The sequence below is a fragment of the Ornithorhynchus anatinus genome, chromosome 16, assembly GCF_004115215.2.
Source record: "Ornithorhynchus anatinus isolate Pmale09 chromosome 16, mOrnAna1.pri.v4, whole genome shotgun sequence".
NCBI classification, from domain to species: Eukaryota; Metazoa; Chordata; class Mammalia; order Monotremata; family Ornithorhynchidae; genus Ornithorhynchus; species Ornithorhynchus anatinus.
The window spans coordinates 7,666,044-7,679,408 of NC_041743.1; the positions used below are offsets into that span (position 1 = coordinate 7,666,044).

A 13,365-nucleotide genomic window follows, 5' to 3' on the forward strand; every position below is an offset into this window, starting at 1 on the left:
ACCTAGGACATTAGCTAGGTGACCCTGCTGGGTTTCACCTGCATCCCTCCCAGGCTCCTCTGCCCATGACCCCAATGGGCTTTGGGGACAGTCAGCAGCTCTCGGGAAACAAGCCCCATCAGGACCCCTAATTGGGACCCCTAGCACCAGGAGACACAGTTCTGGGTGGCCTGGAGGCAGCAAGAACCGATCCACAGGGAAGCACCCAGGGGACTCCCGACAAAGGCACTCCCTCCTCACCCTGGCCCAAAATCCCCTTTTCTCGGAAAATGACAGGAGGGTCCTGTCCACTGACCCTGGAGAGACTTTTCTGAGGGCTGAGGAAAGCCCGAATTGCAACTCGGCCAACTCAACCTCTTGGAAACCTCAGTGAGAATCCACTCTCATCTGCCCTGTGTGTTCTAACCTGGACAGGAGAGGGTACCTAGCTGCTGTATTTTCACCCATTCCAGAAGTAGCTGCATTTTGGAGGGCAGGTGGGATAGTAGATGTGAAGTGAGTGAGAAGGGAGGACCCACTTGGAAATCAAAGGCACAAGGTCAAAGGAAGAGTCCCTTCCCAATGGCTCCATTGACCTTGACCATTTCACTCCGGTCAGCCCATCTCAGTTTTTAGCACAGATGGGCTTCCTGCTGTGTTGGAGTGCCTTGCTTTTGAGCAAGACAATTTGGCTTTGCACAGGTCTTTTACTCTCACAGGGGGAATCTATAACTGAACAGGGCAATTAACCAGGTAGCAATTAAACCTGTGGGAGTCCAGGGGTGGCCATCTCTTTACAAAGAAGAATGGTAGCTGAGGTCCTGGTGTGTCAAAAACAGTCTGCTTGGAAAGCAACTGGGAGAACTCGTCCACTCAAGGTTTCCAGTGCTCCTCTGTCTCTTTTTTTTCTGGGGTCTGGAGAATCGCCAGCTTGGGGACCTCGGCAGGAAGGACAAGGCAGCCTTCCCCGTCTGATCACCATGGTGGTGGACTCCCCCTCCCTGCCATATGCTGAAGTCCTGGGGTGAACGCTGCCGGGTCAAGATCACTAAATCAATCACCAGGCCAGATGGCAAATTGAGAGTTGGTCTAGTTGATCAATAAATTAATTGATGGTATTTATTATGTGCATACTGTGTGCAAAGCACTGTACTAAGCACTGGGAGGGTACAAAACAACAGAATTGGAAGACATGTAGTCTATCCCTCTGGCTCCAGACAGGACTGCCCTTCAAGCCCAAGCACCCGTTGGGCCCAGCTTGGTGTTGCGGATGTCACTGGGGCTGAGCCTCATGAATTCTCAACCGATTCTATCCTTGCCTCCCATCAGTGGCATTCTCTTTGTATGCCTCAGTTTCCTTAGTTTGCAGATGAGACTAACTAGGCCAGCCTGGCCTATAAATGCCACACAAACTACTAACTGTAAAGTGCTACATGAATACTAAGTGCCAGAATTATAAGAAACCCTTCTGCTGGGGGACACAATCTATAAAGGCAGCCAGCCACCTTACTGCAAATGCATATTCATCTGAGGGATTCCTGCTAGTCTCTCTCACAGATGCAGTGGAAAAAGAGCAAAATCCTTACAGCTTGGCTCCAAGCTGGTTAAAATGGGTGAGCAAGACTGACCCTCGCTATCAGGGAAAGGCAGTGAGACAGAGATCGTTCCACAGAGAAAGACACATGGCATGGAGAGAGACAGAAACAGATGCATGGAGAGGGGCAGGGACCCAAATACCTGAGGAAATGAGAAAGAGAAAATGAGATAAAGCTAAGGAGAGTTAAAAAAAAAAAAAAGGTTAGGAGCAGGGGGGATCTGGGACGAGAAGGATCCAAGGAACCATAACTGGGAATGAAAGTTTGAAATTAATATGAAGAAAATGAAGGCTGGGGAGTAAAAGACAGAAAGATTTCCAGCTGTGAGTTCTATTAGACTGGCATTTTCTCTGAGGGACCCTGGTTGGGAAGCTCATTGCTGGAGACATCTAAAACCAGACTGGACAAAGCCAGGGAAAAAAGATATGGGAACAAACCATCCACCAAACCAGCAGGTAAGTGAGGTGACCTAAATAGCCTTTTTCATCGACAGTTTCACATCGAGGCTCTCTCCTCTGTCCTCCTTTCCCTCTCCCTGGATATCTGATAGGCTCTTTTCCACCTTCTCTCCCCTCACCCCCGCCCACTGCATTCCCCTACCTTGTCCTTTCCTGTGTCTTCTTCATTGCTATCTCCATCTCCCCGGCCAGGTGGTGAACCTGCCCAGGCTCGGACACAGCCTCCTCAGCAGAAGTTAAGGAGCCCTTGGGGAGGGGATGCCCACTGCCAGACCCTATTAAGGCATTAAGCTGTGGCAGAGAGCTGTCCCCTACATGGAGCAGGTGTGTAAATGACGGGTGAAGGATGATTTGGGCAAGCAGCTTCACAGCTCTGTAGAGCAAGGGCGCTTGCTCGGTGGGAAGAGACACCAGATTTTCCATTCCAGGGCAGAGTCATCCTCAAGGTTGGTGGAAGGGCCTTTCCCTTCTGTGGCAGTCATGTTTTGCACCCCTATTCCTGGTGTGCAAGAAAACAACACCTGCTATTCAACAAGAGGCAGGACTGAAAACTATTGGCCAGACCTTACTGATCTGTGGGGGCAGGTGGCAGGCACCGAACTGGGACAATCAACATTTTCTTCCTCGTTCATTCCAGCCCTCCTCTTCCAGGAAGAGCCTGGGGACTCTAGATGACTCCATGGCCCCAACAGCCCATGATGCTTAACGTGGCAACTCTAAGTCCTTGGTGTGACGGACAGCACCACCAGCAAAGATCCAGCATGGATCTCGAGGAAGACGATGGTGGCCATTTTAGGGGAAAGACTGGGTGGATGGATATCCACCAGGGGACGGAGGGGTGGGTGATGAAAGTGGTTCCTCAGCTCCCCTGAGCTCCCCAGCCAGCTCGCCATCCCAGCAATGACAACGGGTGGATTTGGGGTAGAATTGAGAGAGATCACCCATGGAAATCAGAACTGCTGAATTTACATTTGGAAAAGAGACCGATCACTTTGCCTGCTCTCACATTCCCTAAATAATGGCCACATTCTCCTCACCATCCTGGGCACATGCCTGAAGACCACTAATAACAGCCCAAACAAGACCAACAGAGTTGGCATCAGAAAGGACATACCACACAACCGGTGGAGTCCAACTTGCGGTCTGAGATGCAGCGGAAGTTCTTACTGCAGCCACCGTTGTCCTTGGTGCAGTCGCGGACGGGTCCGAAGGAATCCAGGAGAACCTCCAGGCTGTCGAAGGAGGAGGAAGTCATCAGCTCCTCTCTGTGGAGAGAAGCAGAGGGAATGAGGAGGAGAAAGGTTTCCAGAGGCCCAGGCCACGGAAAGAGGCATCTCCTTCTCAGCCAATAGGAATTCTAGGTGGCCCGGATCCTGTTTGGTTGGCTAATTTAAGCCCTCAAAATAACCACATCATCTCCCTCCCCTCTGGGGTCTTCATGCCAACAGCAAATCTGGTAACAGATATAAAGAAGCAGGGGTGCTGGGCAGCTTTGGCTTCAGGGCCCTGCACCAACCAAACCCAGAAACCCATCTCCTCCTGTAGACTGTAAGCTCTTTGTGGCAGCAGGGATTAGGCCTACCGACTTGAATAATAATAATAAGCACTTAGTATGTGCCAGGCACTGTACTAAGCGCTGGAGTGGATACAAGCAAATCAAGTTGGACCCAGTCCGTCCCACATGGGGCTCATAGTCTCAATCTCCATTTTACAGATGAGGTAACTGAGGCACAAAGTGAGGTGATTTACCCAAGGTCACATAAAGACAAGTGGCGGAGCCAGGATTAGAACTCATGACCTCCTGAATCCCAGGCCCGGGCTCTATCCACTATGCTAAGTTGCTTCACACTATGCCATGCTGCTTCTTTATTGTATTGTATCCTGCCAAGTGCTTCTTACGGTGCTGTACACACAATCTTAGGGGAAAGGGATTTCTCGACCCATGGGCCCTCCCTCTGCAGTTCCCACAGACCGTCCCCCTGGCCTGCTCCCTGCAGCAATGGATGCATTGGACCAACCCGGTCACCCCCGCACTCATAGCGAGCACTCACCGGACCTCCACCGCATCCTCCATCACCGTCATGTCCGTCTTGCACTTGGCGGAGGGGTTGATGGCCAACTCCGCTGGCGGAATGACGAAGCTCTTGCTCAGGGGCAGCCACATGCCCTCTCCCAAAGTGTAAGTGAACCTGCAAGGACGTCCAGAAGCCTGACTGGCCTCCACCAGCACCCATCCCACTTTCCGTATTAGCCAAGCAACTCCACCTCACTGCTTCCAGCTCTTTGGTGACCCTTCTGGCATTGCACTGTGGGACCAATGAACAGAGAGACGGACCTACCTGCCCTGGGTTGCGCAGCGCTACTGACAGTCTACCTCTAGACTGTAGGCTCATCCTCAAGACTGTAAACTCATTGTGGGCAGAGAATGTATTTGTTATATTGCTTTATTGTACTCTCCCAAACATTTAGTAATAATAATAATAATTTTGGCATTTAAGTACTTACTATGTGCCAGGCACTATACTAAGCATTGGAATAGATGCAAACAAGTTGGATTGGACAGAGTCCCTGTCCCATGGGAGGCTCACAGTCTCAATCCCCATTTTACAGAAGGGGGTAACTGAGGCGCAGAGAAGTGCAGTCACTTGCCGAAGGTCACACAGCAGACAAGTGGCAGAGCCGGGATTAGTGCTCTGCACACAGTAAGCACTCAATAAATACAACTGACTGGCTGAGTCCCTGCCCCCAACTCCTCCTGATTTAGGAATCATTATTGCTAGCCAAGAGAAGCCATCCTCCGCTTTCTTTCCGCCCCGAAACAGGTTCTATCTTTCCTTACTGGAGAGTGCAATGGAGCTGGGCCTGCATAATCGGGCTGGGATCTGGAGAAGGCCACACCACCTTCGCCACCCAACCCAGCTCCTCCTGACCTGGCCATATGGACCAGGGAGCTGGGGAAGGATGGGAGGGGGCAGACCGAAGCGCGAAGGCTCTCATTTGCAAGCTGGGAGAGGGGCCGGATGTGAGACCTGCCGAGTTTAGTGCTCCTCCCACCTCCACTAGCCACTACCTGGGGGCCGATGGAAGAGGAGTTTTTCTTCCCACTGGGAGAGAGAAAAAGAAATACTCAAATAAAAAAGAATCTATCAGCATTTCAGTGCAAGGCTTTAGGAAAAAGAGAGAGATTATTTATTGATTCATTTCACTTCAAAGGAGCCCAGCCAGCCCCACCTCTGGAAAAGGAGTTTGCAGGAGAAAAGGGAGGGAGAGAGTGGGGCTGCCTGGGCAACCAACAGCTCCTTTGGGCTCCATCTGCAGGGAGGGGCACAGGTGGCCTACTAAACCCCCTGTGGCTTAGCCTGCCTGGCACAGCCAGGCAAGCCTCAGGCGAGGATTTCCAGATTCTGGTCCATTAGCCTTCAGCCTCCTCCCATCCTCCATCCTACCCGGTGACTGTAGGACCTGGGCTCCTTCCCCAGAAAGCCCTGTCTATAATGTTAATCTGCCAGGCCGGGGACTCTCAGGTAGAACATGCAGCTGCCCTGAAACGGAGGAGGGAGCCCCAGGGTCCCACTAGCGGTTTGAAAAGCCTACCGTGTCCAGCTTCAGTAGCAGGGGAGGGGCCCAGGAAACAGTGTCCCCTTCCTACAGTCCGGACTAGAACCCTGGAGAAGATGCCCGAACCGGAGGTCCCTGCCATTTGGCCCTTCATCTGATGTCTGACAAAGAGATGGGGTCACATGCTGCTCTGAAGGAGCCCCCTTTTACTGATGGCTACCCTCAAAAGGCACGCCCTCCCCACCCCCCAATGGTCCTGCCCACACCACAAAAGCCCTCTAATTTCCTCCCCTTTTTTCCTCTTTTCAGACATTGGCCCTTTTCAGAGGTTGTGCGCCCAGGTGCACATGCGCAAAGATGCCAGTGTACCGGTGGGGGCAGGTCATGGGGATGGAGAACCAAGTCAACACTTTCAATGAACGTTATCGGTGAACAGCCCTTGATGCTCAGGAGGGCACAGTCCTATAAGCAAACAGATCATTTTTCCCCTCCCTTCAGAGAACACTGGTTTCCCTAAGGCACCAGGACCACGGGACTCTCCTCCTGCTGCTACAAAGCAGCCCCAGCTCCTTGTGAGCCACTGGCTAGAACCTCAACTCTAGCAGCAAATTCCCTGGTCTGGGGCTCAGAGGACCCCCAGACTCTGGTCCACAAGCATTTCCCATCATCTTGTGGGAGCTTGGAGCAAAAGACCCAAGGCCAAGGCCTGGGGAGGAAGGAAGAGGGGATTTCTTACCTGAATATCTTATCTGAAGGCTGCTCTCCCAAGACCAAGTCAAATCCACGCTGAAATATTGTGTAAGGCCAAGGTCTGGAAAAGAGGAAACAAAACCCAGGATTTATGATCACAAGGACGCTGAGTCCACAAGTACACAAACATTGATGGAAACTCCTTAAGGACAACAACATCTCTTTGGACAAACACTTTTTGTTCCCACTTTTTCAACATTCTTCATTTCCTCCTCAAATCCCCACTTCTTCCTGCTCTTCCTAGTCTGGGGAAAACACTCTCTTGGAAGCCACTTGGGTATATTCCTGCAAGCTACCTCAACCAGAAGAAAAATCATAATGTATTTGCCAATCCCCTCTGTGTTTCTTTGGCTTGAGGAGAGCTGACTTTTTCCTTCAGGCTTATGTACTTTTTCATTCAGGCGGTCAGTCCTCCAAGCAGACCAGGTGCAATACGGGTACCCTCGGTAAATCACCATGTCCATCCGGTCCTCCCCAGATGCAGAAATACGGAAGAGAAAAGTGACAGTGCGGTGCCTTAGGCACACTGTCTAAGCCTTGAGGAGAGTTTCCTTGTTTTTTCACTCTTGCGTATTTTATTTGAGCGGTCGGCCCACCAAACAGACCAAATGCGTTCTGGAGACTCTCTGTAAATCACCACATCCATCCAAACAGACCAGATGCATTCTGGGAACCCTTTGTAAATCACCACATCCTTCCCGTCCTCCCTAAATGTAGAAATACAGGAGAGAAAAGCACCGTGTCTAACCTAATGGCTTGACACCTTGAAAACCCCAGAGGAGGCAAGCACAGAATTATAGCTCACAAAATTCCACCCCACCAGGCAAGGAGACACTCAGCAAAGCAGGAAAATGAGAGTTCAAACAAAGAAAAGGCAACTATTCTAGAATCAGCAGGCCGTAAACACCTGGAACTTGTGACCAAAGGAAGCTGCAGAAGCAAAAGATGAGTGGGTTCAATTAATCAACCAATCAATGGTATTTACTATTTACTGTGTGCACAGCATGGTGCTAAGCACTTGGGAGAGTACAATACAGCTGGTAGACATGGCCCCTGCCCACAACGGAGTTTACAGTCTAGTAAGGCGGGATAAAGGAGGATTCAAAGGAGTCGGGATTAAGAAGCTGACACAAAGGGTTACTAGAGGGAAAGGCTGTGTCAGCAGATAAAAAATTCCAAACCACTAAGACGAGTGTGCTTGGGACAGCAAACATCACACTGATCTTTCAAGAATCCCACTGCCACCATTTGAGACAAATTACCCAGGCTAGGCAGATCATTGGTCTGGCCCAGAACTGGAAGTTCTTCTTTTTGTCATCATCATCACAATTATTATTATTATTGTATTCGTTAAGGATTTACTGTGTGTCAAGCACTCTTCCAAGCGCTGGGGTAGAAACAAGTTAATCAGGTCAGACACGGTCCTTGTTCCTGTCTTACGTTCTTGTTCTGTTTAGAGGGCACCTCTATAAGGAAAAGCTGCATTATTAGACAGCTTTATCTTGCACTTTTATCTTCCTAAGCACTTTCAAAGTACTTCTCCCACTTTTGTCCTCCCAATAGCCCTGTGAAGTAAGGAAAGGCAGGTTTTATTATCCCCATTTTATAGAGGACACTAAGGTAAAGTGACTGGCCCAGGGTTACTCAAGAGGACAGAGGAAGCACCAAGATCAGAACCCAGGCTTGGGCCCCTTGACTTCTAGACCATGCCAATCTACAACACACCGCTTGCCTCTTAAAAGTTTGGATTGATTCCTCCCAGTCTTTTGGGCATTTTAACACCATTTGTATCTGGATGAAGTAAACTTGAAAAACTAAAGCCTGGATAGATGGCAAAGACAAAACCTAATTCCTACCATAGTAATAGTGGCAATACTACCAATAGCAGAAATCAGAGTAGTAGCTTCTACTGAGCACCATACTACATACACATTTTTTTTAGTGGTATTTAAGTGCGTACTATGTGCCAGACACTATTCTAAGTGCTGGGGTAGATACAGGATAATAAGGTTGGACACAGTCCATGTCCCGCTTGGGGCTCACAGTCTTAATCCCCATTTTACAGATGATGTAACTGAGGCACAGAGAAGTTTAGTGACTTGCTCAAGCTCACAAATCAGATAATCAATCAGTGGTATTTATTGAGCATTTACTATGTGCACAGCACTGTACTAAGCCCTTGGGAGAGTACAATACAACAGAATTAGCAGACACGCTCCCTGCCCATAATGAGTTTATGGCCTAGAGGGGGAGACAGACATTAATATGAATAAGTAATTTACCATATATAATTTAAAGATATGTACATAAGTGCGGTGATGTTCAGGGTAGGGAGAATACCCAATGTTCAAAGGTTACCATGGACATATACAATGCAGCATCCAGGTGGCCTAGTGGATAGAGCATGGCCTTGGGAGTCATAAGGACCTGTGTTCTAATCCTGGTTCCGCCACTTGTCTGCCGTGAGACCTTGGGCAAGCCAGATCACTTTTCTGTGCCTCAGTTCCTTCATCTCTAAGAAGGGGATTGCAACTGTGAGCCCTAACTCTGTCCAACGTGATTAGCTTGTATCTAACCCAGAGCCTTAAAACTTGGAACAGTGCCTGGCACATAGTAAGCACTTAAATACCATTAAAAAAAAAGAAGATTTGAAAGTGGAGGTGGCTTTGATCTTTCAGATGCGGGGAAGGAGAGAAGGAGTTCAAGACTGGGGGAAAGTTCGAGTGAGGAGATGGAAGAGGAAGAGTGGAGAGCAAAGGGCAGCAAGATTTGGCTTCAGGAGGCATTCTTCCATCAAGAACAACGGACAAGGTTCAGACCAGAAACATCTGGACTGAGGACTAGTGTGAAGGAATTGATTAAAGTGCTGATAATTATCATCATAATACTAGTTGTGGTATTTGTTAAATGCTTACCATGTGCCAAGCACAGTACTAAGCACTGGGATATATACAAGATAATCATGTCAAATATAGTCCCTGTCCCACATGGTGCTCACAAGCTAAGGGGGAGGAAAAAGGGGCACTGAATGCCTGTTTTACAGATAATGGAACAGAGGCACAGAGGAATTAAGTAATGTGCCCAAGGTCACTCAGCAAACAAGTGGTGGAGCCAGGAGTCCTATGCTTTAATGACTAGGTCATGCTGTTCCAGAATAAAGAGAAACTATTTTCTTCCTTGCCAACACTGGAACTTGGTTTATTACCTGGAACTTGGTTCCAGCCTTCTGCTGGATCGCTGTAGGGTTCAGAAGAGAAATTACACATGTAATAATGATAGTAATGATGAAAATGGTATTAAGCACTTACTATGTTCTGAGCACTGTGTTAGATGTTGGAGCAGGTACAATGCAATCAGATGAGACACTGTCCCTGCCCCAAATGGGGTTCATAGTCAAAGGGTAGGGGTTGGGAACAGGTATTTAACACCCATTTTACAAATGAGGAAACAGACGCAGAGAACTTAACATGCCACATAGCAGGCAAATAGCAGGGGTAGAATTAGAACCCAAGTTCCCTGATGCCCAGGCCCATGCTCTTTAAATTAGGGCATGGTGCAAACAAAAATGTCCAGACAAGAAGGGAAACTGGAATCGGTAGGTAGTGGGTGGGCAGGGCAGTGGGGCTCTGGACCTGGGTCCTCTCTCGAGTCAGGGCAGTTGGAGGTTCTGGCTTCCAGGACATAAGAGTGCAGCACATCAACTGTTCAGTCATGCATTGAGGAAGGACCAGGATGGGGGCAGGTGGAAGTGCGGGAGCCAAAAGCAGGGTGGGGAGCTTTCAGTAATTAGGCTGTTTGTCTTTAACAGGCTCTATCTTTCTCTGCCTATGTCTTGAGGTTTTTTTCCAACACTGGGAGCATTTTAGAAATGGAAACAATATATAAATAATTGAACTAAGCCACATCCATTTAAGCTTCCCCCTGGCCAGAGTTAGGCTGAGCCACCCCTAGCAGGTGAGAGGAGGTGGTTTCTCCAAGGATGCTGGAGGTCCTCCAACTCACGATGAGATCCAGAAGTAATCTGAGAGCTTTATGAATGGGAGTTTCTGATTTGGTGCTGAAAGAGACAACTGCTGTGGTCTAATGCTGCCAAAAAGGAAAGGGCACCAGACTTGGGAGTCAAAGGACCTGGCTTCTGATCCCAGCTTTGCCCTTTGCATGCTGTGTGACCATAGGTTAGTTACTCTGTTTCCTCATTTCTAAAATGGAGGTGAAATACCATGCTCTGTTACTTATCCAATATGTGACCTTGGACAAGAACTTCTCTGTGCTTCAGTTACGTCATATGTAAAATGGGGATTAAGACTGTGAGCCCCATGTGGGACACGGACTCTGTCCAACCTGATTAGCTTGTACCTAGCCCACTGCTTAGCCTGGCACACAGTAAGGGCTTAACAAATAACATTAAAATAAGCAAATACTTTTGACTGACTGACTGACAACAATAATAATAATAATAATAATAATAATATTTGTTTAGTGCTTTAATATGCACCAAGCACTGTTCTGGGCACTAGGGTAGATATCACATAATCAGTGCGGACACAGTTTGAGTCTCACTTGGGGCTCACAGTTGTAATCCCCATTGCAGAGATGAGGTAACTGGGGCCCAGAGAAATAAAGAGTCTTAACCAAGGTCACATAGCAGATAAAAGGTGGAGCCAGGATTAGAACCCAGGTCTTGCTGACTCCCAGGCCTGTGCTCTATTCATTAAACCATGATAATGCAGCAAGTCAGCCCAGCCAACCAGTGCAGACAGAGGAAGATGGAGCAAGCAACCACTGGGCCTTCTCCACATACCCAGCCCTGGGTTACTGTTCGGCTGCACTCACTTGTCGGAGTCCCCGGCAGGTGGCTGAAAGGGGCTGCCTCACTGACCCATAGCTCAGGCTGCCCACAGCTAGGGCTGCCCACAGCACTAAGCTTGGAGAGGTGAGAGATCCAGGCTCAGGGAGCCAGTGCCCCACTTTTCTGGGCATTCAGAAAGCTGGTAGATTTTAGACTTCCTATGCTGCTCGCCAGCTCAGGGTTGTCTCAAGAGTGTGGGGTCCAGAGCAGGGTTAAGACAGTTGACTTACTGACTGCCTTGTCCTCTCTGCCTTGGATGGGGAAAACTGCAAGGATTCACAACGGAAAGAGTGAAGGCCTCGAAAGAACAGCTATTTCTGGAGCTCGGGCCATGGAATAAAGCTAAAGGTAGCGTAGCTCTACTACAGCGTGCTCACCCCCTTCAGCCCTGGCACAGTTACAGTCTCCCTCTGCCCTGGCAGAGGATCTACTACATAGAGAAATCACCGACTGGCTTGTGTTAGCCACGGGTCCACCGAGGCAGAGGCCAGAGAGGTGGGTGACACGGTCGAGCTGCCCTCACCAAAAGCAGGCTGGGAACGCAAACCAGCAGCCAGGCCAGACATTGTCACCCAGAGCTGCCGTTTATGAGACACGAGAGGAACCGCTTGGCACCACCAGTCAGAAGTCACGGAGACTGAGAACTCACGTCCTAGCCCGTCCCAGAGGAGGGAGTGGGAGCTGCCTGTGGAAAAGGGAGGGAAGAAGAATGGGAGGCAGAACAGGGAAGAGGAAAGAAAGGAAGATGAGTTCCCTTCGAGTCACTGGGGGCAGGAAGAGTTAGGGAGAAAGCAGGACAGATATAAAGTTGGAGGAGGAAGGGAGAAAGGGAGAGAGGGAGGAGAAGGTTGGACTGGTTCCGGGGGACAGAAACAGACTCAGGTTCACTGTAGTGAACTGTACCTGCCATCCCTCCAGGCCTCACAGCTTCATCCACAGGTTCCAAATGCTCCCTGCCACCTACCCCTTTCCTGGGCATTGAGGAGGCAGAAAGGAGGAGGCAATTCAGGAACTCAGTCCTGTAACTGTGCAGTAGATTCCAATTCCCTCACTTATTTATGGGGCCATTTGCTCCCAAGTGCTGCTTCTCCCCTGGTATGCTTGTAAACATCATTTCTATTCCACTTAATTTTTGTGGTGGCATTAACTCATTCTGCTCTTCCTCTCAATTTCTTGGGTGAAAAACATCCCCAAGGATCTTGAGCACTTTACTGCTGAGGTGGGAGATTTGGGGGTTGGATGGTCCGAATGTCCCCAGATCTATGAACTGTTTCTTAGGCAGCACCCTTCTTTCTCCATCCTTCTGCTGGAAGAGTGCCCCCAGAATCCCCTCACACGGACAGGAGCTCCCCGGAGCCAGGTTCGGAATCCTCCAGCAACACCTCTGTGCCTGACCTAAATCACTTGCCCAACACATTCAGCTTCTCCTCGGGAGAAATTGCATCCAATTTCATAATTATGAAAACTCCTGGGACAGTCCACCCATGTTCCCATTTGGCAGCCCCTACCCCACTGCCTGGTGCTTCTCCACTGCTCCAGGGAGGCCCCTACATTAGCCCTTTTTCCTCTCTCCAGCCGTCTTGCCCTCCTAGACTGTGAGTTGCTTGTGGGCAGGGAGCGTATGTACCAATTCTCCCATTTCTACCAATATTCTTAGTAAAGCGTTCTGTACTCAGTAGGCAATACACATCATTGATTGATTGAGGTATGCTAGTGGATGCTTCCAGACTCAAAGCCAAAACTCAGACCCCCATCTCTGTCACCTCTGGCAGTCTCCTGCCTCCTCCTAACTCTCCTCTCTCAACTCCCATCCCGGCATGGCTAGAGGTAGATGAAAGCCCTTCTCCTCTCTCCCAAGTGCTGGCGTAGTGGATAGAGCATGGGCCTGGGAGTCAGTTCATAGGTTATAATCCCGGCTCCACCACTTGTCTGCTGTGTGACCTTGGGCAAGTCACTTCACTGGGCCTCAGTTACCTCATCGGGAAAATGGGGATTAAGAGTGTTAGTCCATGCGGGACAGGGACTTTGTCCAGCCCGACTTGCCTGTATCCAGTCCAGTGCTTAGTACGGTGCCTGGCACACAGTAAGCACTTAACAAATAACATAATTATTATTATTATATAAGCAACATGGCATACTGGAAAGAACATGGGCCTATGAGTCAGAGGATGTGGGT

The 13,365-nt window shown here is 49.3% G+C and overlaps 1 protein-coding gene across 2 annotated transcripts in view; it reads right to left on the bottom strand.

Annotated features, from left to right (window-relative positions):
* Nucleotides 1–13,365, bottom strand: part of ASTN1 (astrotactin 1) — a 151,130-nt gene that overhangs the window by 33,460 nt on the left and 104,305 nt on the right. For both annotated transcript variants that reach the window (XM_029080583.2, XM_029080582.2), the window contains 3 exons: nucleotides 6,327–6,401; nucleotides 4,084–4,221; nucleotides 3,147–3,297 (listed from right to left, as the gene is read on the bottom strand). In XM_029080583.2, the coding sequence (XP_028936416.1) occupies nucleotides 3,147–3,297; nucleotides 4,084–4,221; nucleotides 6,327–6,401 (364 nt within the window). The remainder of the gene's footprint in view (nucleotides 1–3,146; nucleotides 3,298–4,083; nucleotides 4,222–6,326; nucleotides 6,402–13,365) is intronic.